The sequence below is a fragment of the Nerophis ophidion genome, linkage group LG13 (assembly GCF_033978795.1).
Source record: "Nerophis ophidion isolate RoL-2023_Sa linkage group LG13, RoL_Noph_v1.0, whole genome shotgun sequence".
In the NCBI taxonomy this organism is placed as follows: Eukaryota; Metazoa; Chordata; class Actinopteri; order Syngnathiformes; family Syngnathidae; genus Nerophis; species Nerophis ophidion.
In genome coordinates, this window is record NC_084623.1 from 58687260 (window position 1) to 58714807 (window position 27548).

The 27548-nt window shown below is 40.8% G+C and overlaps 1 protein-coding gene across 1 annotated transcript in view; it reads right to left on the bottom strand.

Moving 5' to 3' along the window:
- The window catches only part of numa1 (nuclear mitotic apparatus protein 1), a 47420-nt gene that overhangs the window by 4998 nt on the left and 14874 nt on the right, over nucleotides 1-27548 (bottom strand). The window contains exons 8-20 of the mRNA XM_061919274.1: nucleotides 26879-27038; nucleotides 23454-23593; nucleotides 19124-19235; nucleotides 16925-17042; nucleotides 16599-16739; nucleotides 12980-13093; nucleotides 9967-12867; nucleotides 9663-9872; nucleotides 7169-7353; nucleotides 6926-7066; nucleotides 5083-5170; nucleotides 1058-1247; nucleotides 849-985 (exon numbers count right to left, since the gene is read on the bottom strand). Of these exons, the coding sequence (XP_061775258.1) occupies nucleotides 849-985; nucleotides 1058-1247; nucleotides 5083-5170; nucleotides 6926-7066; nucleotides 7169-7353; nucleotides 9663-9872; nucleotides 9967-12867; nucleotides 12980-13093; nucleotides 16599-16739; nucleotides 16925-17042; nucleotides 19124-19235; nucleotides 23454-23593; nucleotides 26879-27038 (4637 nt within the window). The remainder of the gene's footprint in view (nucleotides 1-848; nucleotides 986-1057; nucleotides 1248-5082; nucleotides 5171-6925; nucleotides 7067-7168; nucleotides 7354-9662; nucleotides 9873-9966; nucleotides 12868-12979; nucleotides 13094-16598; nucleotides 16740-16924; nucleotides 17043-19123; nucleotides 19236-23453; nucleotides 23594-26878; nucleotides 27039-27548) is intronic.

Genomic DNA, 27548 nt, shown 5'->3' on the forward strand with positions numbered 1-27548 from the left:
TATCACACATCACTAGTATTTAGTAAATCAAGAATCAGTGGTATCACACATCAGTAGTACTTACTGAGGCAAAAATCAGTGGTATTTAGTAAATCAAGAATCAGTGGTATCACACATCACTAGTATTTACTAAATCAAAAATCAGTGGTATCACACATCACTAGTGTTTACTAAGTCAAAAATCAGTGGTATCACACATCACTAGTATTTAGTAAATCAAGAATCAGTGGTATCACACATCAGTAGTACTTACTGAGGCAAAAATCAGTGGTATTTAGTAAATCAAGAATCAGTGGTATCACACATCACTAGTGTTTACTAAGTCAAAAATCAGTGGTATCACACATCACTAGTGTTTACTAAGTCAAAAATCAGTGGTATCACACATCACTAGTATTTAGTAAGTCAAGAATCAGTGGTATCACACATCACTAGTATTTACTAAATCAAAAATCAGTGGTATCACACATCACTAGTGTTTACTAAGTCAAAAATCAGTGGTATCACACATCACTAGTGTTTACTAAGTCAAAAATCAGTGATATCACACATCACTAGTATTTACTAAATCAAGAATCAGTGGTATCACACATCACTAGTATTTACTAAATCAAGAATCAGTGGTATCACACATCACTAGTATTTATTAAATCAAGAATCAGTGGTATCACACATCACCAGTACTTACTGAGGCAAAAATCAGTGGTATTTAGTAAATCAAAAATAGTGGTATCACACATCACTATAATTTACTAAGACAAAAATCAGTGATATCACACATCACTAGTGTTTAGTAAGTCAAAAATCCCCCCTTTCCATTCTAAGTGGAGTCAAAGACGGGCACCAACCTCAAACTCCACGGGGTAGCTGCTCTTCAGATGAGGCAGGCAGGCTTGGTTCCTGGCCTGCAGCTCTGCGATCCTCATCCAGTCGTTGGGCGCGGCGTCCGGCTCGTTCTCCGCGCCCACACAGAAGGTGCTGGTGGCTGAACACATGGATGAGGTCATCACTCGGGGGCGGAGACAACGACAACTGCCGCTGGTGTGGGTTCACTCACTTTGCGCGTGGAGCGTGCTGCGCCGATAGCCAGGCAGCCCCACCAGCTGAACGCCGGCGGCCATTTTCCCGGGCGTCTTAAAAAGCTCCATGGAGACGGGGGAGGAGGCGTGGCCACTGGAGAGGTTGGGCTGCGAGCGAGCTGGAGGGAGGAAAGTCTTCTCCTCTTCTTCTACGCCATCTACACTTTTCTGAATATTCATGTTACATAATACACCTGTTATTACTACCTTATAACATGTTAGATACTGTAATACACCTGTTATTACTACCTTATAACATGTTAGATACTGTAATACACCTGTTATTACTACCTTATAACATGTTAGATACTGTAATACACCTGTTATTACTACCTTATAACATGTTAGATACTGTAATACACCTGTTATTACTACCTTATAACATGTTACACACTGTAATACACCTGTTATTACTACCTTATAACATGTTAGATACTGTAATACACCTGTTATTACTACCTTATAACATGTTACACACTGTAATACACCTGTTATTACTACCTTATAACATGTTAGATACTGTAATACACCTGTTATTACTACCTTATAACATCTTAGATACTCTAATACACCTGTTATTACTACCTTATAACATGTTACACACTGTAATACACCTGTTATTACTACCTTATAACATGTTAGATACTGTAATACACCTGTTATTACTACCTTATAACATGTTAGATACTGTAATACACCTGTTATTACTATCTTATAACATGTTAGATACTCTAATACACCTGTTATTACTACCTTATAACATCTTAGATACTCTAATACACCTGTTATTACTACCTTATAACATGTTACACACTGTAATACACCTGTTATTACTACCTTATAACATGTTACACACTGTAATACACCTGTTATTACTACCTTATAACATGTTAGATACTGTAATACACCTGTTATTACTACCTTATAACATCTTAGATACTCTAATACACCTGTTATTACTACCTTATAACATGTTACACACTGTAATACACCTGTTATTACTACCTTATAACATGTTAGATACTGTAATACACCTGTTATTACTACCTTATAACATGTTAGATACTGTAATACACCTGTTATTACTACCTTATAACATGTTAGATACTCTAATACACCTGTTATTACTACCTTATAACATCTTAGATACTCTAATACACCTGTTATTACTACCTTATAACATGTTACACACTGTAATACACCTGTTATTACTACCTTATAACATGTTAGATACTGTAATACACCTGTTATTACTACCTTATAACATGTTAGATACTGTAATACACCTGTTATTACTATCTTATAACATGTTAGATACTGTAATACACCTGTTATTACTACCTTATAACATGTTACACACTGTAATACACCTGTTATTACTACCTTATAACATGTTAGATACTGTAATACACCTGTTATTACTACCTTATAACATGTTAGATACTGTAATACACCTGTTATTACTACCTTATAACATGTTAGATACTCTAATACACCTGTTATTACTACCTTATAACATCTTAGATACTCTAATACACCTGTTATTACTACCTTATAACATGTTACACACTGTAATACACCTGTTATTACTACCTTATAACATGTTAGATACTGTAATACACCTGTTATTACTACCTTATAACATGTTAGATACTGTAATACACCTGTTATTACTATCTTATAACATGTTAGATACTGTAATACACCTGTTATTACTACCTTATAACATGTTAGATACTGTAATACACCTGTTATTACTACCTTATAACTGTTAGATACTGTAATACACCTGTTATTACTACCTTATAACATGTTACACACTGTAATACACCTGTTATTACTACCTTATAACATGTTAGATACTGTAATACACCTGTTATTACTACCTTATAACATGTTAGATACTGTAATACACCTGTTATTACTACGTTATAACATGTTAGACACTGTAATACACCTGTTATTACTACCTTATAACATGTTAGATACTGTAATACACCTGTTATTACTACCTTATAACAGGTTAGATACTGTAATACACCTGTTATTACTACCTTATAACAGGTTAGATACTGTAATACACCTGTTATTACTATCTTATAACATGTTAGATACTGTAATACACCTGTTATTACTACCTTATAACATGTTAGGTACTCTAATACACCTGTTATTACCTTATAACATGTTAGATACTGTAATACACCTGTTATTACTACCTTACAACAGTTAGATACTGTAATACACGTGTTATTACTACCTTATAACAGTTAGATACTGTAATAAACGTGTTATTACTACTTTATAACAGTTACATACGGTAATACACGTGTTATTACTACTTTATAACAGTTACATACAGTAATACACGTGTTACTACTTTATAACAGTCACATACTGTAATACACCTGTTATTACTACCTTATAACATCTTGAATACTCTAATACACCGGTTATTACTACCTTTGTCAGGGTGACGTTTATAACATGTTAGATACTGTAATACACCTGTTATTACCTTAGTCAGGGTGATGTTTATAACAAGTTAGATACAGTAGTACACCTGTTATTACCTTAGTGAGGGTGATGTTTATAACAAGTTAGATACAGTAGTACACCTGTTATTACCTTAGTCAGGGTGATGTTTATAACAAGTTAGATACAGTAGTACACCTGTTATTACCTTAGTGAGGGTGATGTTTATAACAAGTTAGATACAGTAGTACACCTGTTATTACCTTAGTCAGGGTGATGTTTATAACATGTTAGATACAGTAGTACACCTGTTATTACCTTAGTGAGGGTGATGTTTATAACCAGTTAGATAGAGTAGTACACCTGTTATTACCTTAGTCAGGGTGATGTTTATAACATGTTAGATACAGTAGTACACCTGTTATTACCTTAGTGAGGGTGATGTTTATAACATGTTAGATACAGTAGTACACCTGTTATTACCTTAGTGAGGGTGATGTTTATAACCAGTTAGATAGAGTAGTACACCTGTTATTACCTTAGTCAGGGTGATGTTTATAACATGTTAGATACAGTAGTACACCTGTTATTACCTTAGTGAGGGTGATGTTTATAACAAGTTAGATACAGTAGTACACCTGTTATTACCTTAGTCAGGGTGATGTTTATAACAAGTTAGATACAGTAGTACACCTGTTATTACCTTAGTCAGGGTGATGTTTATAACAAGTTAGATACAGTAGTACACCTGTTATTACCTTAGTGAGGGTGATGTTTATAACAAGTTAGATACAGTAGTACACCTGTTATTACCTTAGTGAGGGTGATGTTTATAACAAGTTAGATACAGTAGTACACCTGTTATTACCTTAGTGAGGGTGATGTTTATAACAAGTTAGATACAGTAGTACACCTGTTATTACCTTAGTGAGGGTGATGTTTATAACATGTTAGATACAGTAGTACACCTGTTATTACCTTAGTGAGGGTGATGTTTATAACAAGTTAGATACAGTAGTACACCTGTTATTACCTTAGTGAGGGTGATGTTTATAACAAGTTAGATACAGTAGTACACCTGTTATTACCTTAGTGAGGGTGATGTTTATAACATGTTAGATACAGTAGTACACCTGTTATTACCTTAGTGAGGGTGATGTTTATAACATGTTAGATACAGTAGTACACCTGTTATTACCTTAGTGAGAGTGATGTTTATAACATGTTAGATACAGTAGTACACCTGTTATTACCTTAGTGAGGGTGATGTTTATAACAAGTTAGATACAGTAGTACACCTGTTATTACCTTAGTCAGGGTGATGTTTATAACATGTTAGATACAGTAGTACACCTGTTATTACCTTAGTGAGGGCGATGTTTATAACAAGTTAGATACAGTAGTACACCTGTTATTACCTTAGTGAGGGTGATGTTTATAACAAGTTAGATACAGTAGTACACCTGTTATTACCTTAGTGAGGGTGATGTTTATAACATGTTAGATACAGTAGTACACCTGTTATTACCTTAGTCAGGGTGATGTTTATAACCTGGGTGGTCCTGCGTCTTTTCACAGAAGAAGATGGGTTGGTGCAGATGGAAGTGCGCCTGGTTCTGTTGGCAAGTGATGGACATGTCTTAGTGCACTCAGAGAAACATGTTGATGCTTTGTAAACACTTAATGGTGTCAGTGTGGAACCACCAATGACTTTTCTTCGGATTATTAGTAGTCAAGGAGGCCGATAAGAAATATTATTTTGCAGTAATATTTATTTAAACATGATTATTCTGTCAGTAAACATCTGGACAAGGTTTTAAGTTCTTTTTTACATTATATTTGATTCAAACAAGAATATATAGAATATATAACAGAAAAAGGGACTGCGTGTGGCGCAGTGGTAGAGTGGCCGAGCACAACCCGAGGGTCCCTGGTTCAAGCCCCACCTAGTACCAACCTCGCCACGTCCGTTGTGTCCTGAGCAAAACACTTCACCCTTGCTCCTGATGTGTGCTGGTTAGCGCCTTGCATGGCAGCTCCCTCCATCAGTGTGTGAATGTGTGTGTGAATGTGGAAGTAATGTCAAAGCGCCTTGAGTACCAGGAAGGTAGAAAAGCGCTATACAAGTACAACTCATTTATTTATTTATAATATTATAGGTCAGCAAACATCTGGAAATATCAAGCAGCTAAAAGTCAAACATGGATAAATGTAGAGGGTGTTTTGCATTTTTTCCATCATGCATTGTAATGGATTTAAATGGGTGTCATTTTGATGTTTTTAATCCACAAAGTTCTGGTTGTGTTATGTGTAACCTTTCGTGTTGACCTTTTGTGTTACATGTAACCATGTGTGGTGACCTTTTGTGTTGTGTGTAGCTATGTGTGTTGACTATTTGTGTTGGTCGCATTTTTTTTTGGTCATGATTAGGGAAGGTTGTTTGGGTTGGGTCATATAAGTAAATGCTATGTGAACTACAAATCACTATTATTGTTTAGGACCTGATTTACTAACATTGTCCACAAGATGGCAGCAATCAGACAGTAAGACATTTTACAATTAATTGTTGAAGTAAGTAGTTTGGACTCCCTTGCTAAATGTGTATATTTTATATCCGCTGATGTGGTTTTATTGTTATAAATGATAAATGGGTTGTACTTGTATAGCGCTTTTCTACCTTCAAGGTACTCAAAGCGCTTTGACACTACTTCCACATTTACCCATTCACACACACATTCACACACTGATGGAGGGAGCTGCCATGCAAGGCGCTAACCAGCACCCATCAGGAGCAAGGGTGAAGTGTCTTGCTCAGGACACAACGGACGTGACGAGGTTGGTTCAATCCCAGGGACCCTCGGGTTGCGCACGGCCCTCTCCCACTACGCCACACCGTCCCCATATATATATACATATATATATATATATATATATATATATATATACAAACACACACACACACCTATGTATACACATTTGTATACACACACACACATATATTTTCATACACGCACGCACGCACGCACACACACACACACACACACACACACACACACACACACACACACACACACACACACACACACACACACACACACACACACACACACACACACACACACACACACACACACACACACACACACACACACACACACACACACACACACACACACACACTAACAAGCTCCCTGGAAGACTCGTTGAACCATTACATCCTGCAAACATCCATTACAATGCATGATGGGAAAAATGCAAACACTTGTTGTAAAAAAAAAAAAAAATTGAAAAAGGCTGATACGATTATCGCTGCTGATATTTGGCACTTTCACGATTATCGGATGGTCTGCACCAGCAACCCAGATATTTACCTCTCTAGATATCTTGAATTGATGGGTGTGAAGTAAAGCGTTTCCAAGGACTCTGCTCGGAGAGTACCGTGGCGTTTGGCAGCCAGTCTCTCGGAACTCCGGACAAACGGTGTGCTGGATTCTCCCGGTGCTGAAAGTTTCCTGCAAGAAAAAGAAAAAAAGGTCACGCCGTTTAGAATCGCGCTTCCTGCCGTGTCATTTAACCTCAGCCCTTTTCTGAATCACGGGGGACCAAAGTGCTACCTGGTTTGGTTCAACGAGTCTTCCAGGGAGCTTTGGTCCAGACTGTCAGAGCTCACGGTTCTCGTGGGCTGCACCCTGCTGTGAACATCCGGGTGTGTCAGCGGGACCTCCAAGAAAAACGATTCGGATGCCCCTCCTTGGTCGGGTGTGTCGTGGACCCGTAGGTTCCGCTGAGCAAAGGCCGCCTTAGAAGTAAGTGAGGGGAGGACATGTTGCATGGTCATGTGACAGGAAGGACAGTCTAACTCCACGTACAACAAGAGAAGAGAGACTATTCAGCCCACGACAGGGAAATCATGTGGTTTCAGTCCACATTCGAAAAGTCCAACAAAAAAAACAAAAACGTTGGGAAACATCAAAGGATGAAAACAATGTTAAAAATAAGCACAGAACTGAAGCTACCAGCTGACACTTCAGTGGTGCCGCTTCTACGTACAGCTACAAAGATAAAACGGGGAAAAAGAGCTATATTACATGTTGCGCCATATAGACCAGGGGGGTTCTTAACAGTTTTGACTACTACACTACAGAGGGGCCCGGGGCCCCACTCGAATATTAACACTGAATTAGTAATCCTACTCTTGATTTTAATTACATTTAATAATTATATCTACGCTGCTCACGAGATGAGCCATGCAAAATGAAATGAAAGCATGTGTTAATCACAAATATTATCAAGGCTTAGGTCAGGCTGATTCCAAAAATACTGATTGAATGTTCTGCAAAAAAATGGGACTCATAAACACTGACAAAAAATAAATTTACGGTGCTAAAATTAAATTATATATATATATGTTTCTTAACCAAACCGCCAATGAGATTTTAAAGGAGCCATATGTAATAGTTTCATGTCAAGTCATCATTAAATATGTCAAAAGGCATTAATAAATCATGTTCTTTTCCAATAACAGTAGTTCAGCCAGGATATGCTTATTTCAAAATTATATCTACAGCCCTGAAATCTTATTGTTTTCATTTTGATGACCCGCCCTCCAACGTTTGACCATTAAAAAATGTCCACCCAGCCAACAATATCGGGGGCGTGTCTTTAAGGCACTGCCTTTAGCGTCCTCTAGAACCTGTCGTAACGTCCGCTTTTCCACCAAACAAACAGCGGGCCGACCTAGTCACATTAAATATGCGGCATTTACACACACTTAAGTCAATGCAAGGCATACTTGGTCAACAGCCATACAGGTCACACTGTTACAAATATGCACCATACTGTGAACCCACACCAAACAAGAATGACAAACACATTTTGGGAGAACATCCGCAACATAACACAACATAATAAATACCGTATTTCCTTGGATTGCCACCGGGGCGCTAATTGATTTAAAACCTCTTCTCACTCCGGCGTTTACCAAAGGCATGCGGTAAAGGCTAGCATGCGCTAATTATTTTAACACCTCTTCTCACTTCGGCGCTTACCAAAGGCGTGCGGTAAATTTAGGCCTGCGCTTAAAAATTTGATTGTGATGTAAGGATACCATCATGAAAAGCACATTTAATAACAAAACAACCATATTATGGTCATACCTTTACTTATAAATGAAGTCCATGTGCAGCTCCTTCTGATCAAAAGCATCGATAACTTGTTTATAGAAGTCTTCCTTATCTTTCTTCAGTTTTAAAAGTCTCTCTGTCTCGATGGAGATCTTCCTTTATTACTTCCTGCTTCCATTGAAAGTCCAGTTTAGAAAACTGTTTTATTTTAGATATGTAATCCTCCATGTTAAAAGTGCAAGCGAGAGGAAAAAATAAACGATCGCTGCTTGTTGTCACTTCTTCTGCAGCCGAGTAGTCGCAAGAAGGATCACTAGCGCCCTCTACCACCAGGAGGCGGGAGTCATTTAATGACTCATATTTGACACACGCAGCTACGGTATATTAATAAAACATAGCTGCTTACTGTTCTTTTTAGCATATTCAATAGCTTGGACCTTAAATCCTCCTGAATAGCTCTTAAACTTCTTCCCTTTTTGCGATTTAAAATGATTGAAATCAGCCTCCTCCATTTTGAAAATGATGACAGGTGAAGTGTCACTCGTGACTTGACGAGTTTGACCCTGTGGAAATTCTAGACATGCACTAATAAAAATAATATTTTGCGAAACAAGTTTGACCCGGCGTTAATCCCGGGCCGGCGGTAATGCTAAGTATGCGCTCATTATTTTGCCAAACGAGTTTGACCCGGCAGTAATTCTAGGCAGGCACATACTATATACCCGGCGGCAATACAAGGAAATATGGTACCCAGAACCCCTTGCAGCATTAACTCTTCCAGGACGCTACAATTTTCCAACCCCGATTACCCCCCTGCCACCACCAAACCCCGCCCATCTCCCGAATTCGGAGGTCTCAAGGTTGGCAATATAACATATGCTTTGACGGCCCTGTAGGGGGTGCTGGTGGTTAAGCAACACTGCTACAGACCTGCCATGTCCATAAATACATACCAATATGATATGGAGCAGAATAAAGAACCAACCTGTGCCTCCAAACTCGCCAGCTTGCTTGACATCGTTGCTTCCTTGCTCCTCGCCTTTTCCAAATCCAGCTGGAGCAGCTTGTTCTCCATGGCCGCGGCCTTCAACTCCCGCTCCCTCACTTCCAGGGAATGCTTGAGCGCCGCCACTTCCTCGTGGCTTTCGATGAGAAGCTGCTTCTTGTCATTGTAGTGACTCGCCGCCTTCTCCATCTGCCAGAGCAGGACATGTTAGCACAGTCCACAGCGAATACTCGGAGTGATTCATCTCCCAGGTCTAGGGACGCTTCTTTGAGCGCTCACTAACCTGAGACTTGTAGTGTTCCACGGCTTCTGATTTAGCGGCAAGCTGCTCTTGCAGGTCTTTGTTCAGCATTTCCGTCTCTTTCATGAGCCCCAATTTCTCCATTTTCAATGACTCCACCTCTTGCTGGAGCACCTGTTGCAGCTTTTGGGAGGCCAAGTTCTCCCTCTCTGTGGCCTGCTTGGTTTGCACAAGTCTCTCCTTCTCCAGAACAAGCACTTCCACTCGTTTCTCCAGGGCCACATGGTCATTTTGTGCCTGGAGTACCTTGGCCAAGAGGTTTTCATTTTCTCGAACAAGTGCCTCCTTTTCGCTTGTAAGAAGAAGCTGAAGCTCCTGTTCTCCTTCTCTCTGTTTGAGGCTTGCAGCTTGTGCTTCTTGGTTTTGTTTCAAATCGGTATTGACTGAAGCTAGCTGAAGCTTCAGTTGCTCAGCGAGCTCAGCAGATTCCCGTTGGACTTCAGATAATTGCTGCTGTTTTCCTTCCAGTTTGAGGGAAATCGCTTCCAGCTCCCCTTTGAGATGACTTACCTCCTGCTGAAGTTCATGTGTTTGTTTGGAGGCTTCTTCCTGGATTGTAGCCAGACTGGTGGCTTTGCTTTGAGCCTCCTCGTTTGCTTTCTGCAGCAAATGAGCCTGGGTAGCAAACTCTGCACTCAGGGCGTCGAGGCTTTGGTCTTTTTCTGCGGTTTTGGTTTTGACAGAAGACAACTCGGTCTGGAGCAAGTTGAGTTTCTCCTCAGCTTTGAGGAGGAGTTTCTCTTTCTCATCCTGACATACTTTGATTTTCACCAATTCTTCTTGAAACGAGGAAATCTGCTTGTGCAACAGCTCTTCTGTCTGGACTCTTTCTTTGAGGTTCCTCTCTGCCTCTTCCTGCTGTTGTGCCAACAGATTGTTCTTGGACTGAACATCCTCTTCAGCTTTTCCAAGGGTGGCCTCAAGAGACTCCACTTGTGTCTTCAAGTGTTGGATCTCTTGACAGAGCAAGTCTGAGTGCTTCGAGCTGGCAGCATTCAGCTGCACGATGCCTTCCTCGCTTGTTCGGATCTGAGCATCCATCCTCTTCACCTCGGCTTGCGATGCAGACAGCTGCTGCTGCAGAAGCTCTTTCTGGTGAGCACCTTCCTCCTCCCGTGTGTCCATCAGAGCTCGCAGAGTCTGAACCTGCTGCTCGGCTTTGCAGAGCAATTCACGGACCTCAGCTAATTGGTCGTTTAGCTGACTGATCTCCTTAAGTAGCGCATCGGTCTGAGAGGAGCTTTCTTCTTTTAGTGTGACAAGCCGTTCCTCTTGAGACTGTATGTTCTCCCGAAGCACCTTTACCTCCTCGGTAGAAGATTCAAGCAGGCTTAGATACTTGCTTCTTTCTTGGGAAAGCTCCAGTGCTTTGGCTTCCAACAAGTTGTCCTTAGTATGAATTTGCTCTTCTTTACTTTGCAGAGTTTCAGTCACATTTTGAAGTTGGTTCTTGAGACTCTGAATGTCATTCTTCAGCACCTCACATTGCTTGCTACTCTCCACCTTAAGCATGTTGATCTGGTCTTCCTTGGTTTGGATGTCCTCTTTAAATTGTTTGGCCTCCTCCAGCAGGACTTTGGCGTGCTGTTCGAGAGTCTCCACGTGAAAGCTCTTCTCTTGCTCCTGCTTGACTAGCAGCTCTTCTTTGGCTTTTACTTGGTCCTTTGCAAGGCGAAGAGAATCAGTCAAATTTTCCAGTTGCTTATCTAGACCCTCAATCTTTTGTTCAAGGAGTTCAGAATGTGTTGAGCTCTCTTTCAGCAAAACCAGCTGTTCCTCCCTGGCTTGGAGTTCTGCGATCAGTCTGTTCACCTCCTGTTGAGAGGAACCCAACTGTGTCTGCAGTGCCTCAGTGCGCTGAGCGCTCTGTGATTGCTGTTCAGCAAACACAATTTCCTTGGATTGCAAACTCTCCTCAGCATTCTTCAAAGATGAACCGAGAGTCTCTACCCGTTTCTCCAAACTTTGGACATTTTCATGAAGATGCTCTGACTTCTCTGAAAACTGCTCGTTCAAGAACGTAATATGCTTTTCTTTGGCCTGGACCTCCTCCTTCAGGGAGCTTACGCTCTGCTCAGAAGCGCTCAGCTGCTGCTGTAGAAGTTCTTTCTGGAGAACACGTTCTCGCTCCTGCTTCTCAAGAAGATCCTGAAGAGATTGAACTTGTTCCTCGGCCTTTGTGAGACAACCGGTCAGAGATTCAACTTGACTTTTCAGTTGTCCGATCTGCTCTAGTAGAATTTCAGACTGCTTGGAGCTGTCATTCTGCAGGACGACAAACTGTTCGTGTTTGGCTGTTATCTCAGTCTTTAGTCTGCGAGCTTCCTCTTCGCTAGTTGAAATATGTTCCTGCAGCGCCTCCCTTTGCCTGACCGTATCTTGTTGACTTTGAGCCAACAAATCTTGCTTAAATCGGACTTCCTCTTCGGCACGTTTGACAGACAAAGTAAGATTTTCAACCTCCACCAACAGAGTCTGGATTTTATTCTGGAGAATCTCTCGTTGATCTGAACTTTCCTCGCACAATTTAGCAAGCAGTTGGTCTTTGGTTTCAATTTCGTGTTTGTTCTTCTGCGTTTCAACGGCGAATACCTCCACTTCTTCCTTGAGACTGGTAATTTCAAGGTCCTTATCAGCCAAAAGGGAAGTTAGATCCTGACACCTGGTCTCAAGATCTTTCAGCTTGTCTCCAGCCTGAATGAGTAAGGACTCATTTTCCTTCTTCATTTCCTTAAGTGTCTCCAGTTCTTGTTCAGAGGCATCAATGCTCGCCTGCAGTTCTCTAATTTGCGCCGCTTTTTGTAGCTCCAGCCGCTCGAGTTCGTCTTGAAGATCACTTATTGCTTTCTTCAGAGAGCAAATCTCGTTCTTCAGGGCGTCTCTCTGACAATTTGAGGAGAGAGGGTTCAAACGAGCAGAAATCTTCTCTTATTTGTAACAAACAGCCATGCTAACCGTATTGAATATCGAAACTTGACGGTACTCGCCCACGCACCTCCATTACAGGTCCCATGTTTTCTCCTTTGTCTTCCTTTGCGGCTTTTCCAATTTCATCCTCCAGACATGAAATCTTCCCCTGCAGGATCTGAATTTGTTCACCGAGGAGCTCCTGTGATAAAATAAAGCAGTCAGTATGACATCAACCTTTGTATTTGTTTATTGTTGTGGCTAATTAGCGCTTAACCTAAACAAGGTTTAAGTACCAATGATAGTCTCACACACACACATGAGGTGTGGTGAAATGTGTCCTCTGCATTTGACCCATCTCCGTGCTCACTCCCTGGGAGGTGAGGGGAGCAGTGGGCAGCAGTAATGGCCACGCTGGGAATCATTTTTGGTGATTTAACCCCAGATTTCAACCCTTGATGCTGGGTGCCAAGCAGGGAGGTGATGGCTCCCATTCTTATAGTCTTTGGTATGACACGGCCAGGGTTTTAATTCAAAACCTACCCATCTCAGGGCAGACGCTTTAACCACTAAGCCAGTGGTTCTCAACCTTTTTTCAGTGATGTACCCCCTGTGAACATTTTTTTTAATTCAAGTACCCCCTAATCAAAGCAAAACATTTTTGGTAGAAAAAAAGAGAAAAAGAAGTAAAATACAGCACTATGTCATCAGTTTCTGATTTATTAAATTGTATAGCAGAGCAAAATATTGCTAATTTGTAGTGGTCTTGGAAAAAATGATATAAAAATTATGAAAAACTTGTTGAAAAATAAACAAATGATTCAATTATAAATAAAGATTTCTACACATAGAAGTAATCATCAATTTAAATTTCTCTCTTTGGGGATTGTAATAGAGATCCATCTGGATTCATCAACTTCATTCTAAACATTTCTCCACAAAAAAAGAAATCTTTAACATCAATATTTATGGAACATGTCCACAAAAATTCAAGCTGTCAACACTGAATATTGCATTGTTGCATTTCTTTTTCACAGTTTATGAACTTACATTCATATTTGGTTGAAGTATTATTCAATAAATGTATTTATAAAGGATTTTTGAATTGTTGCTATTTTTAGAATATTTTTCAAAAATCTCACGTGCCCACAAGCATACCTTCAAGTACCCCCGGGGGTACACGCACCCCCATTTGAGAACCACTGCACTAGGCCACTGAGCAGGTGGCCTAGTCTTCTTGTCCCACATAAGGATTATGAATCGATCAATCAATCAATGTTTATTTATATAGCCCTAAAGCACAAATGTCTCAAAGGACTGCACAAATCATTACGACTACAACATCCTCGGAAGAACCCACAAAAGGGCAAGGAAAACTCACACCCAGTGGGGCAGGGAGAATTCACATCCAGTGGGACGCCAGTGACAATGCTGACTATGAGAAACCTTGGAGAGGAATGATGGGCAAATTTCCCCTCCAAAAAGTGTAGTTCCCCTTTAAGATACAAAGAAATGCAGATTTTCCGCGATAGAGGTAATGATTAAAGGCCTACTGAAATAAGATTTTCCCTTTTTAAACGGGGACAGCAGGTCCATTCTATGTGTCATACTTGATCATTTGGCGATATTGCCATATTTTTGCTGAAAGGATTTAGTAGAGAACATCGACGATAAAGTTTGCAACTTTTGGTCGCTAATAAAAAAGCCTCGCCTGTACCGGAAGTAGCAGACGATGTGCGCGTGATGTCACGGGTTGTAGGGCTCCTCACATCTGAACATTGTTTATAATCATAGCCTCCAGCAGAAAGAGCTATTCGGACAGAGAAAGTGACAATTTTTCCATTAATTTGAGCGAGGATGAAAGATTTGTTGATGAGGAAATTTAGAGTGAATGACTAGAAAAAAAAATAAAAATAAAAATAAAGTTAAAAAAAAAAGCCGATTGCAGCGGGAGCGATTCAGATGTTAGACACATTTACTACGAGAATTATGGAAAATCCCTTATCTGCCTATTGTGTTACTAGTGTTTTAGTGGGATTAAATAGTACCTGAAAGTCAGAGGGGTGTGGCCACAGGTGTGGTGACCGCCAGTGTCTCTGAGGGATGCACCGCAGCTGCAGCAGGATGGAAGCTTAACTGTTGTCTCCGGTAAGAGCCGACTTAATATCACAATTTATTCCATCCAAAAACTTGCTGGTTGACGTAGAGAAACATGTTCGCTTGACCGCTCTGTGTTAAAGCTTCACATCAAACAAATAAACACCGGCTGTGTTTCGGTTGCTAAAGGCAGCTGCAATCCACCGCTTTCCACCAACAGCATTCTTCTTTGACGTCTCCATTATTAATTGAACAAATTGCAAATGATTCAGCAACACAGATGTCCAAAATACTGTGTAATTATGCGATGAGAAGAGACGACTTTTAGTCGTGAGTGGTGCTTGGCTAAAATGTCCGCTCCAACCAATGACATCACAAACACGCGTCAACATAAGCGGCATCATTCCGCGACGTTTTCAACAGGACACTTTGCGGGAAATTTAAAATTGCAATTTAGTAAACTAAAGCGGCCGTATTGGCATGTGTTGCAATGTTAATATTTCATCATTGATATATAAACTATCAGACTGCGTGGTCGGTAGTAGTGGCTTTCAGTAGGCCTTTAACAACTTAGGGGATCGGCTCCACACTGTGTATGGAGATATCTAGTACATAGATCCAATCCAATTTATTTATATAGCACATTTAAACAACAAAATGTTTCCAAAGTGCTGCACAACTTTGTAGCCGTCTGTGTTTTAAAATGTTGAGTTCTATTTACTGTTTTAATTGGTTTCACCCTTAAAATTGTTAAAGAGATCAGCTTTGAAAAAGGCATAAATCAACATTAATCAAGAAACTGGGGCTGTCACGCCAAATTTCTTCTCCCTACAAAAACCTCCCCCCACCCATTTACTTCCGGGGTCAAGATTAATACAGAGGTTTTGTTAACGCTATATTATATATATATAATAACGCTATATTATAAATATATAACGCTATATCATAAAAATACAGACGTTTTGTTAACGCTATATTATAAATATATAACGCTATATTATAAATATATAACGCTATATTATAAAAATACAGACGTTTTGTTAACGCTATATTATAAAAAAAATTAAACAATTTACAAACACAAGCTATGGGATGACATAAGAGGAAACGTGACCCCGGGAGTAAATGAGTCATCCCATAGCTTGTGTTTGTAAATTGTTTAATTTTTTTTATAATATAGCGTTAACAAAATATCTATATTTTTATAATATAGCGTTAACAAAACATCTGTATTTTTATAATATAGCGTTAACAAAACGTCTATTAATCATGACCCCGGAAGTAAATGGGGGGGGAAGAAGTGAAGTGAAGTGAATTATATTTATATAGCGCTTTTCTCTAGTGACTCAAAGTGCTTTACATAGTGAAACCCAATATCTAAGTTACATTTAAAACAGTGTGGTGGCACTGGGAGCAGGTGGGTAAAGTGTCTTGCCCAAGGACACAACGGCAGTGACTAGGATGGCGGAAGCGGGAATTGAACCTGCAACCCTCAAGTTGCTGGCACGGCCGCTCTACCAACCGAGCTATGCCGGTTGGTAGAAATTTGGCGTGACAGGGCCGATACTGATGGATGGGTTCATGGCGACTGCAGAGGAATGACATTTTACCTTTTGAGCGGAGGCTTGATTGAGTTCCGACTGGAGGTAGTCTCTTTTGGTGTTCCACTCCTCCTGGGCAAAGGCTCGGGCCTGCGTCAACCTGCTGACCTCCACTTCCAGGGCGGTCAGCTGGGAGCATGTCGCATGCATCTGCAGAAATGGCATCGAGCCTTAGAAGACCAGCTCAGGGGGAATTTGTCAAAAATGTTTCTGGGAGAGTTCTTGTCCAAACAGGGAAGTGAACGCTGGGCTACAAACTAGTCGAGTGCAGTACGGCACACCATTACCAACAACCAGCTCTAGACAATGTTGCACATGTCCACACTGCAGCATACCTGGGAAGAGAGCAGGCCATTCTCCCCTGTGAGCTCGTCCACTTTCCGCTCCATCAGCAAGGCGCTACTCTTCCAGTTTTTGTTCAGTTTCAAAATCTCATCCAGTCGCACAAGCAAGCTAAAAATAAAGAAATGTGGGAATTAATGAATGGAAATGTTCCTTTTGTGACCAGAATCATCAAGGTAGTGTTGAACGTGCTCATTTATGCGCACACGGAACTCTTTTCACCAAGTTTTATTTACAGAAATATTTATAATACATCACCAGACAATAGTCTTTATTGGCAGGAGAAACATCAAACATTGTTCTTAAAAGGAGGAACTGCACTTTTTCAGTCACAATCCTGACGCAACATCCATCTACTGTATTTCCTTGAACATATATAGTATGTGCCTGCCTAGAATTACTGCCGGCTCAAACTCGCTTCGCAAAATAATTAGCGCATGCTTAGCATTACCGTCGGCTCAGGATTAACGCCGGGTCAAACTCGTTTCGCTAAATATTATTTTTATCAGCCCATGTCTAGAATTTCCGCCGGGTCAAACTCGTCACGTCACAAGTGACACTTCACCTGTCATCATTTTCAAAATGGAGGAGGCTCATTTCAATCATTTGAAATCGCATAAAGGGAAGATTAAGAGCTATTCAGTAGGATTTAAGGTCCAAGCTATTGAATATGCTAAAAAGAAATAATATACCGTAGCTGCGTGTGTCAAATATGAGTCATTAAATGACTCCCGCCTCCTGGTGGTAAAGGGCGCTAGTGATCCTTCTTGCTGCAGAAGAAGTGACAACAAGCAGCAAGAGTGAGCAGCGATCGTTTATTTTTTCCTCTCGCTTGCACTTTTAACATGGAGGATTACATATCTAAAATAAAACAGTTTTCTAAACTGGACTTTCAATCGAAGCAGGAGGTAATTAAGGAAGATCTCCATTGGGACAGAGAGACTTTTAAAAACTGAGAAACGATAAGGAAGACTTCTATAAACAAGTTATTGATGCTTTTGATCAGAAGGAGCAGCGCATGGACTTCATTTATAAGTAAACGTAAGACCATAATAACGTTGTTTTTTTTTAATTAAATGTGCTTTTCATGATGCTATCCTTACATCACACTCAAATGTATAAGCGCAAGCCTAAATGTACCGCATGCCTTTGGTAAATGCTGGAGTGAGAAGAGGTTTTAAATTAATTAGCGACCCGGCGGCAATTCAAGGAAATACGGTATTCTTTTTCTACCGCTTGTCCCTTTTGGGGTAAAAAATTATTCAATATTAATTTGCAGTAAAAGTTATTTAAACATGAATATTGAACACCTGGGCAAGGCTTTAAGTTCTTTAACATTTTTTCGAAAAGGTGGGACCAGCAGTGACATGTTTTATCTTGTGTTTATTTTATCATCAAAAAACGAACACTTTTAGTACGTGTCCAAGAGGAGCATCGACATTTTATTTCAAAATGTTTCCTGGGAAAATTGGTCAAAATATGACATTTTTCCACATCACAATAACTCATCTACTCCATTTCATGCACTTTATGGCTTTAATACATTGTAAGGTTGCTGATGGGGGGGGTCCCCACATCTGCAGTCCCCTCCAAGGTTTCTCATTGTCATCCCATTGGGTTCAATGAATCAATCAATCAATGTTTACTTATATAGCCCTAAATCCTAAGTGTCTCAAAGGGCTGTACAAGCCACAACAACATCCGCGGTACAAAGCCCACATAAGGGCAAGGAAAAACTCACCCCAGTGGGACGTCGGTGTCAATGACAATGAGAAACCTTGGAGAGGACCGCATATGAGGGCAACCCCCCCCGTCCCTCCCAGGGTGGAATGAGTTTTTCCTTGCCCTGATGTGAGATCTGAGCCAAAGATGTCATTGTGGCTTGTGCAGCCCTTTGAGACACTCGTGATTTAGGGCTACATTAGTTAATATTGATTGACTGAATTGTTTTATACAAGTTTAGACTCGGGCTTGTTTTTTATGTGAAAAGACATTCATTCATGTTAGCATTTAAGCTAGCCGTGAATTAACCATAGTTCAGTTATCATTCACGGTTTTTCCATAGTTTCTATTTAAGGATGATAATAGTGTCAGACGTTATCAGTATGGTGATGTCACAGTAGTACTTATGTATGATATTCTTTATCATGATGTCATTACACAATGGCATTTGAAAATAGGAGGATTCTTACGAGCTATTCTTGGTCTCAAGTTCATCGACTTGCTTCCTGGTCATCTCCTCCTGATGAGCCTGCTCATTTTTCATCTTATCCAGACGATACTGCATCTGGTTGATGAGAGACTCTGTGGAGGAACAGGAGTGAAGGCATCAGTTAGTTTGTGTCTGGCTTGGCACTCGGTGGAGGCGCTCGCATTTTCCTGCCTCTCCCTGCTTGCATTCTTTGCCTCCTCTATGCTTTTTAAGAGCCTCGTTCGCTGCGCTGTCCTCCGAAATCTAAACACCCAACATGGAAGTGATAAGCTGGACTCTCGACGAGGGCTGCAAAATCCATCCGTCCATCCATCATCTTCCGCTTATCCGAGGTCGGGTCGCGGGGGCAACAGCCTAAGCAGGGAAACCCAGACTTCCCTCTCCCCGGCCACTTCGTCTAGCTCTTCCCGGGGGATCCCGAGGCGTTCCCAGGCCAGCCGGGAGACATAGTCTTCCCAACGTGTCCTGGGTCTTCCCCGTGGCTTCCTACCGGTTGGACGTACCCTAAACACCTCCCTAGGGAGGCATTCGGGTGGCATCCTGACCAGATGCCCGAACCACCTCATCTGGCTCCTCTCCATGTGGAGGAGCAGCGGCTTTACTTTGAGTTCCTCCCGGATGGCAGAGCTTCTCACCCTATCTCTAAGGGAGAGACTTGGAAACTCATTTGGGCCGCTTGTACCCGTGATCTTATCCTTTCGGTCATGACCCAAAGCTCATGACCATAGGTGAGGATGGGAACGTAGATCGACCGGTAAATTGAGAGCTTTGCCTTCCGGCTCAGCTCCTTCTTCACCACAACGGATCGGTACAACGTCCGCATTACTGAAGACGCCGCACCAATCCGCCTGTCGATCTCACCATCCACTCTTCCCCCACTCGTGAACAAGACTCCCAGGTACTTGAACTCCTCCACTTGGGGCAGGGTCTCCTCCCCAACCCGGAGATGGTACTCCACCCTTTTCCGGGCGAGAACCATGGACTCGGACTTGGAGGTGCTGATTCTCATTGCGGTCGCTTCACACTCGGCTGCGAACCGATCCAGTGAGAGCTGAAGATCCCGGTCAGATGAAGCCATCAGGACCACATCATCTGCAAAAAGCAGAGACCTAATCCTGCAGTCACCAAACCGGAACCCCTCAAAGCCTTGACTGCGCCTAGAAATTCTGTCCATAAAAGTTATGAACAGAATGGGTGACAAAGGACAGCCTTGGCGGAGTCCAACCCTCACTGGAAATGTGTCCGACTTACCACCGGCAATGCGGACCAAGCTCTGGCACTGATCATACAGGGAGCGGACCGCCACAATAAGACATTCCGATACCCCATACTCTCTGAGCACTCCCCACAGGACTTCCCGAGGGACACGGTCCAATGCCTTCTCCAAGTCCACAAAGCACATGTAGACTGGTTGGGCAAACTCCCATGCACCCTCAAGAACCCTGCCGAGAGTATAGAACTGGTCCACAGTTCCACGACCAGGACGAAAACCACACTGTTCTTCCTGAATCCGAGGTTGGACTATCCGGCGTAGTCTCCTCTCCAGTACACCTGAATAAACCTTACCGGGAAGGCTGAGGAGTGTGATCCCACCATAGTTGGAACACACCCTCCGGTCCCCCTTCTTAAAGAGAGGAACCACCACCCCGGTCTGCCAATCCAGAGGTCCCGCCCCCGATGTCCACGCGATGCTGCAAAGTTCTGGGAATATTCAAAGTTGGAAACTTTCCATGGGAATATATGGGAAATGAATGGGAATAAACATTGAATGCAACATGCTAAATCTTGCAGCATGATTATTAGCTAAAACAACATGATTTAATGCAAATTCAGTAGAATTTCAACCCTGGACTGTGCATTCCTCCATCACATGCGCAGTGCATTCTTTCATCACATGCACAGATAATTCCCAGCATGCTACACCCTACAGCAGGGCTGTATGACTGTAGAATACTCCAACAGACTTCCACTCAAGCTAGCTAGCTGTTCCTGTATTTGTTAAATGATTTTGGGGCCAATATCTCTAGCTAACTAGGTCAGGGGTCGGAAACCTTCAGCATACAAAAAGCCATTTGAGCCCATTTCCCCCACCAAAAAAACCCCAACTAGAGCCGCAAACTCTGTTCGATTTGTAAAATGATGATAACACCACTTATAGTTTCGTTACACGTCTGCTATAGAATTTATGAAATCAAACACTTGACAACGATTTACATTTTATTTCTGGGTATAAGCAGATCAGCAAATTATTTTGAACATCCGAAATAAAAATACACCTGTCTTTCTTTTATTAACGAATTTGAAAAAAAAAATCAAGTTGCGCCAATATTCTGAAGGCATACAAGTGCGGCATATTTCATTTGACTTAAAAAGGGAAAAGAACAACCTCGTCATCAATGAAAGCAAATTAATGCATCCATGAAGCATTTAATGTTCTATTTTCATCAGAAAATGTTTCTCTATTTTGATCCGTCCATTGCTAGCTTAACAGGGGGTTGACCGCTAAAAACAATACAATTGCTTGGCAGCAATAGATGACGCACAGGGGCTGTGACATACGCGAATCCCTTAGGAGTGATTGATGGCTGGGCTGTGCCTGAAGAGCTGCAGCCTGCCACCATAGCCCCCACTCCCCCCTCTGACACTTCACCTGTCATTTTCAAAATGGAGGCTGATTTCAATCATTTGAAATCACATAAAGTGAAGAAGATTAAGAGCTATTCAGTAGGATTTAAGGTCCAAGCTATTGAATATGCTAAAAAGAACAGTAAGCAGCGATGTTTTATTAATATACCGTAGCTGCGTGTGTCAAATATGAGTCATTAGATGCCTCCTGGTGGTAGAGGGCGCTAGTGATCCTTCTTGCGACTACTCGGCTGCAGAAGAAGTGACAACAAGCAGCAAGAGTGAGCAGCGATCCTTTATTTTTTCCACTCGCTTGCACTTTTAACATGGAGGATTACATATCTAAAATAAAACAGTTTTCTAAACTGGACTTTCAATTGAATCAGGAGGTAATAAAGGAAGAGCTCCATCGAGACAGAGACTTTAAAAAATTAAGAAAGATAAGGAAGACTTCTATAAACAAGTTATCAATGCTTTTGATCAGAAGGAGCTGCGCATGGACTTCATTTATAAGTAAAGGTAAGACCATAATAACGTTTTGTTTTGTTTTTTATTAAATGTGCTATTCATGATGGTATCCTTACATCACACTCAAATTTATAAACGCAGGCCTAAATTTATCGCATGCCTTTGGTAAGCGCCGAAGTGAGAAGAGATTTTAAATTAATTAGCGCCCTGGCGGCAATTCAAGGAAATACGGTACATGTTGGATATAAATAATAATGGAAGAATAATTATTTATATATAGTATATAATTGGTACAAAGGTTTAACTAACACGTGTACAAGGATATTTGACATGTGTATATTTGAACAGTGTTTATGTTGTGTACAAGTGTATTTATAATACGATGTGCATGGAAATTTTATAGTTTTAGGAAGCTCATCTTGTATTTGACATTGTTTATAGGGTTAGGCGCAATAAGTGTTCAACAAAAGCCTGAACCCTCTCGTTCTGCAACATTTTCAATTCATGAATGTACAACTGTTTGTTTATGTATAACTGTTTGTTTATTTTGTTGATCACTGACGGAATAAATAATAATAAAAAGGCCTGCTCACTTGGAAAACCACAATCCTTATCTATGTTTCGAGGTATGTTATGTTGAGTTATGTTAGAATAATTATGTATAAATGATCACACAACTGTTATGCTTAAAGGCTGTTGCTATTGTTATTATCAATTGTGCTGAAGTTGTACTTTTCTATCTGTGCAAAGGGACAACTTGCACTCCAAGATTGGGATTTGTCTCGTTCAGTGTTTGTGTCCAGACCCGGCCTGCTGACTGCCAAGGGCATCGTGTATTTGACATTGTGTAATAAGTGTTCAACTTCAGCCTAAACTCTTTCGTTCTGCAACATTTTCATGTTTGTTTATTAGGTTGACCACTGACCAAAGAAATAATAATAAAAATGTCTGCTGACTTGGAAAACAACAATCCTTATCTACGTTTCCACTCCCTCAAATGGCCTCGACGCTGCTCACAACAGAAGAAGGCTGTTCTGAAAACATCCCCCGAGGACACCTCAGTGATAGCCGCTCTGACCTCCCTCCTTCAACAACACCCGGGAGTTGAACTTTGCTTGTAAGTTCTCCTTGGGGACTAATAAAGTATTTGATCATCAAGTCCTGTTTGAGACGTGTGAAACCTTCCTTTCCAACACCAACAAAGAAAAGTGTGGCACCTTTCTGGGCGATGAGTGCAATCTTGACGGCGAGCTCCCCCTCCAGGCCATCGATATACTCTCGCTCCTTGATCATCTGTCTCTTCATCTTCCTCAGCTGGAATTTGGGGGTGTTCATTATATCCTGAAGGGGAGATTTGCTGTGGAAATAATTAAAACAGTTCATATAATTGATCACTGGGACAGATATTGCTGTTAAGTAGAGATGTCCGATAATGGCTTTTTTGCCGATATTGTCTAACTCTTCATTACCAATTCTGATATCAATCGATACTGATACATCCAGTCGTGGTACGAACACATTATTATGCCTCATTTTGTTGTGATGCTCTGCTGGATGTATTAAACAATGCAACAAGGTTTTCCAAAATAAATCAACTCAAGTTATGGAAAAAAATGGCAACACGGCACTGCCATATTTATTATTGAAGTCACAAAGTGCATTATTTGTTTTAACATGCCTCACAACAGCAGCTTGGAATTTGGGACATGTTCTCCCTGAGAGAGCATGAGGAGGTTGAGGTGGGCGGGTTGTGTGGTGGTAACGGGGGGTGTATAATGTAGCGTCCCAGAAAAGTTAGTGCTGAAAGAGGTTCTGGGTATTTGTTCTGTTGTGTTACGGTGCGGATGTTCTCCCGAAATGTGTTTGCCATTCTTGTTTGGTCTGGGTTCACAGTGTGGCGCATATTTGTAACAGTGTTGGCGTTGTTTATATGGCCACCCTCAGTGTGACCTGTATGGCTGTTGACCAAGTATGCCTTGCATTCACTCGTGTGCGTGAAAAGCCGCACATAATAAGTTATACTATATTGGATCCACTTTGGACTGGACTCTCACCGTTATGTTAGATCCACTATGGATTGGACTTTAACAATATCATGTTAGACCCGCTCGACATCCATTGCTTTCGGTCCCCTGGGGTGGCAGGGGGGGGGTTTGCCCACATATGCGGTCCTCTCCAAGGTTTCTCATAGTCATCATTGTCACTGTCACCGACGTCCCACTGGGTGTGAGTTTTTCCTTGCCCTTATGTGGGCTCTACAGAGGATGTCGTTGTGGTTTGTGCAGCCCTTTGAGACACTTGTGATTTAGGGCTATATAAATAAACATTGATTGATTGATTGACTGGGCCGGCGCGCAAAGGAAGTGCCTTTAAGGTTAATTGGCGCTCTGTACTTCTCTTACGTCCATGTACAAAGCGGCGATTTAGAAAATCATACATTTTACTTTTTGAAACAGATACCGAAAATGTTTAAACCGATACCATTAATTTCCGATATTACATTTTAAAGCATTTATCGGCAGTCCGATATTATCGGACATCTCTACTGTTTAGGGTATATTTTGTCTGAGGGGACCACTTTAGTAAGAAGCTTAATCCTCATCATTGTGCCCCGAAAGACAAGGAGATAATCAACATTTCATATCATGCTTATTGAGATTATCTTGGTATTGTTAAAAGTGCTCAAAGTTACTTAAACACACGCAGAAATCTTTCAACCAAGTTTTACTTTTTAAGAAAGTAATTACACAATATACTTAAAATAAATATTGTTCTAGCTTCTTAAAGGGAAATGCCTTTTGTTCACAATCGTTATTTAAGACGTGACAGATGGATTTTTTTGTAAATAAAAGCCCTCTTACAGCAGAGCCAATTAAAGGTCCTCTATTTCGCTCATAAAATCCAATAAATACGCATTCAAAAAAGCGCCAAGAATACTCCATTTACATTTCATGACTTGAATATTAAGAAATATTATTCATAGTGGTATTATAAGTGCCCTGAGAGGAAGACTGGTCGCGCGCAACAATGATGAAATGTTAACAAAACCTTACAAATGTTTTTCTGACCAACATTTGGATATGATGGGGCCTGATTTTGAATTATAAAACATTATTATTATTAAACCTCACTGGTCTCAAAATATAACATTTTAGAATGACTTCAAACCCTTAACAGTACAAATATATTGGACAGACAATTTATTTTTTTTATATTTTACCATTTTGTTTATATTTTTTTCCTTGCTTACGTTGACATTTCCTTTCTGCATTGATAGCTGAGGATTTATAATCAGAGGAAGTTACATTTCAAATAAAAATGTTTCCTCCTTAATTTACACAAGTCATGAAAAAAGCAATCATCGATAGCTTGATATAAAACTGACATCATGATGAAGTTTTCAGTCATGTCGCCCAGTCCGAGTGTATCGTTTTACTCCTGAGTTTTTATGACGTCATTAAAAAAAACAATCTTATAGACCACCATATATGCCACCGCTAACCTACCCAAAATCATATATATTTTTTAGTATGTCTACATAATCGTGAGAAACCGAAATCGAAATTACCGTATTTCCTTGAATTGCCGCCGGGGCGCTAATTAATTTAAAATCTCTACTCACTCCGGCACTTACCAAAGGCATGCGATAAAGACAAGCAGGCGCTAATTATTCTAAAACCTCTTCTTACTCCGGCACTTACCAAAGGCATCCAGTAAAGTTAGGCCTGCGCTTAAAAATTTGAGTGTGATGTAAGAATACCATCATGACAAGCACGTTTAATTAAAAAAAAAGTTATGGTCTTACGTTTTCTTATAAATGAAGTCCATGTGCAGCTCCTTCTGATCAAAAGCATCGATAATTTGTTTATAGAAGTCTTCCTTATCTTTCTTCAGTTTTAAAAGTCTCTCTGTCTCGATGGAGATCTTCCTTTATTACCTCCTGCTTCGATTGAAAGTCCAGTTTAGAAAACGGTTTTATTTTAGATATGTAATCCTCCATGTTAAAAGTGCAAGCGAGAGGAAAAAATAAAGGATCGCTGCTTGTTGTCACTTCTTCTGCAGCCGAGTAGTCGCAAGAAGGATCACTAGCGCCCTCTACCACCAGGAGGCGGGAGTCATTTAATGACTCATATTTGACACACGCAGCTACGGTATATTAATGAAACATAGCTGCTTACGGTTCTTTTTAGCATATTCAATAGCTTGGACCTTAAATCCTACTGAATAGCTCTTAATCTTCTTCCCTTTATGCGATTTCAAATGATTGAAATCAGCCTCCTCCATTTTGAAAATGATGACAGGTGAAGTGTCACTCGTGACGTGACGAGTTTGACCCGGTGGAAATTCTAGACATGCGCTAATAAAAATAATATTTTGAGAAACGAGTTTGAACCGGCGTTAATCCTGAGCCGGCGTTAATGCTAAACGTGCACTAATTATTTTGCAAAACGAGTTTGACCCGGCAGTAATTCTAGGCAGGTGCATTCTATATACCCGGCAATTCAAGGAAATACGGTAAATTTAACAAATTGTCCGGCCTTAGGACCTTCCATGTACAGTACATATCAGCATGCATGCAACAGTAGAAGAATGTCTTCAGTCCAATGAATCTGCGTTACATTTCTTCAACATTTGACCATACCTGGTGGAAGACGACGCAACCGTGTGGATATCCAGAAACTTGACTTTGGCTGCACGGTGGAAGACGGGAGAGTCCCCGTCCGACAGGGAGGAGACGGAGGTGGAGTTGGAGTTGGAGGTGCTTGCAGACGGCTGCAGTATTTCCCGGGACACGGGCAAACCTGAAATGCGTCAAGACGTTAAGAATCACTGGAGAGGAAGTGCCCTGAAATAAAATGGGATTCATGGATCCTTGATGGGAGCCGTTCCTTTCAAAGAGCTGTATTTCATATTTTATCTATTTTTTTTATCAAGGACACAATCACTGGTATGAGTTATACCAGAGTTTTTCAACCTTTTTTGAGCCAAGGCACATTTTTTGCGTCGAAAAAATGCGGAGGCACGCCACCAGCAGAAATCATTCAAAAACGAAACTCAGTTGACAGTAAAAAGTCATTGTCGGCATTAGCAAGCATGCATCACTATAGCTCTTGTCTCAAAGTCGGTGTACTGTCACCACCTGCCACATCACACCCTGACTTATTATGACTTTTCTGCTGTTTTCCTGTGTGTGGTGTTTTAATTAATGTCTTGCGCTCCTATTTTGCTTGCCTTTTGTCTTATTTTGGTATTTTCCTGTAGCAGTTTCATGTCTTCCTTTGAGCAATAATTCCCGCATCTACTTGGTTTTA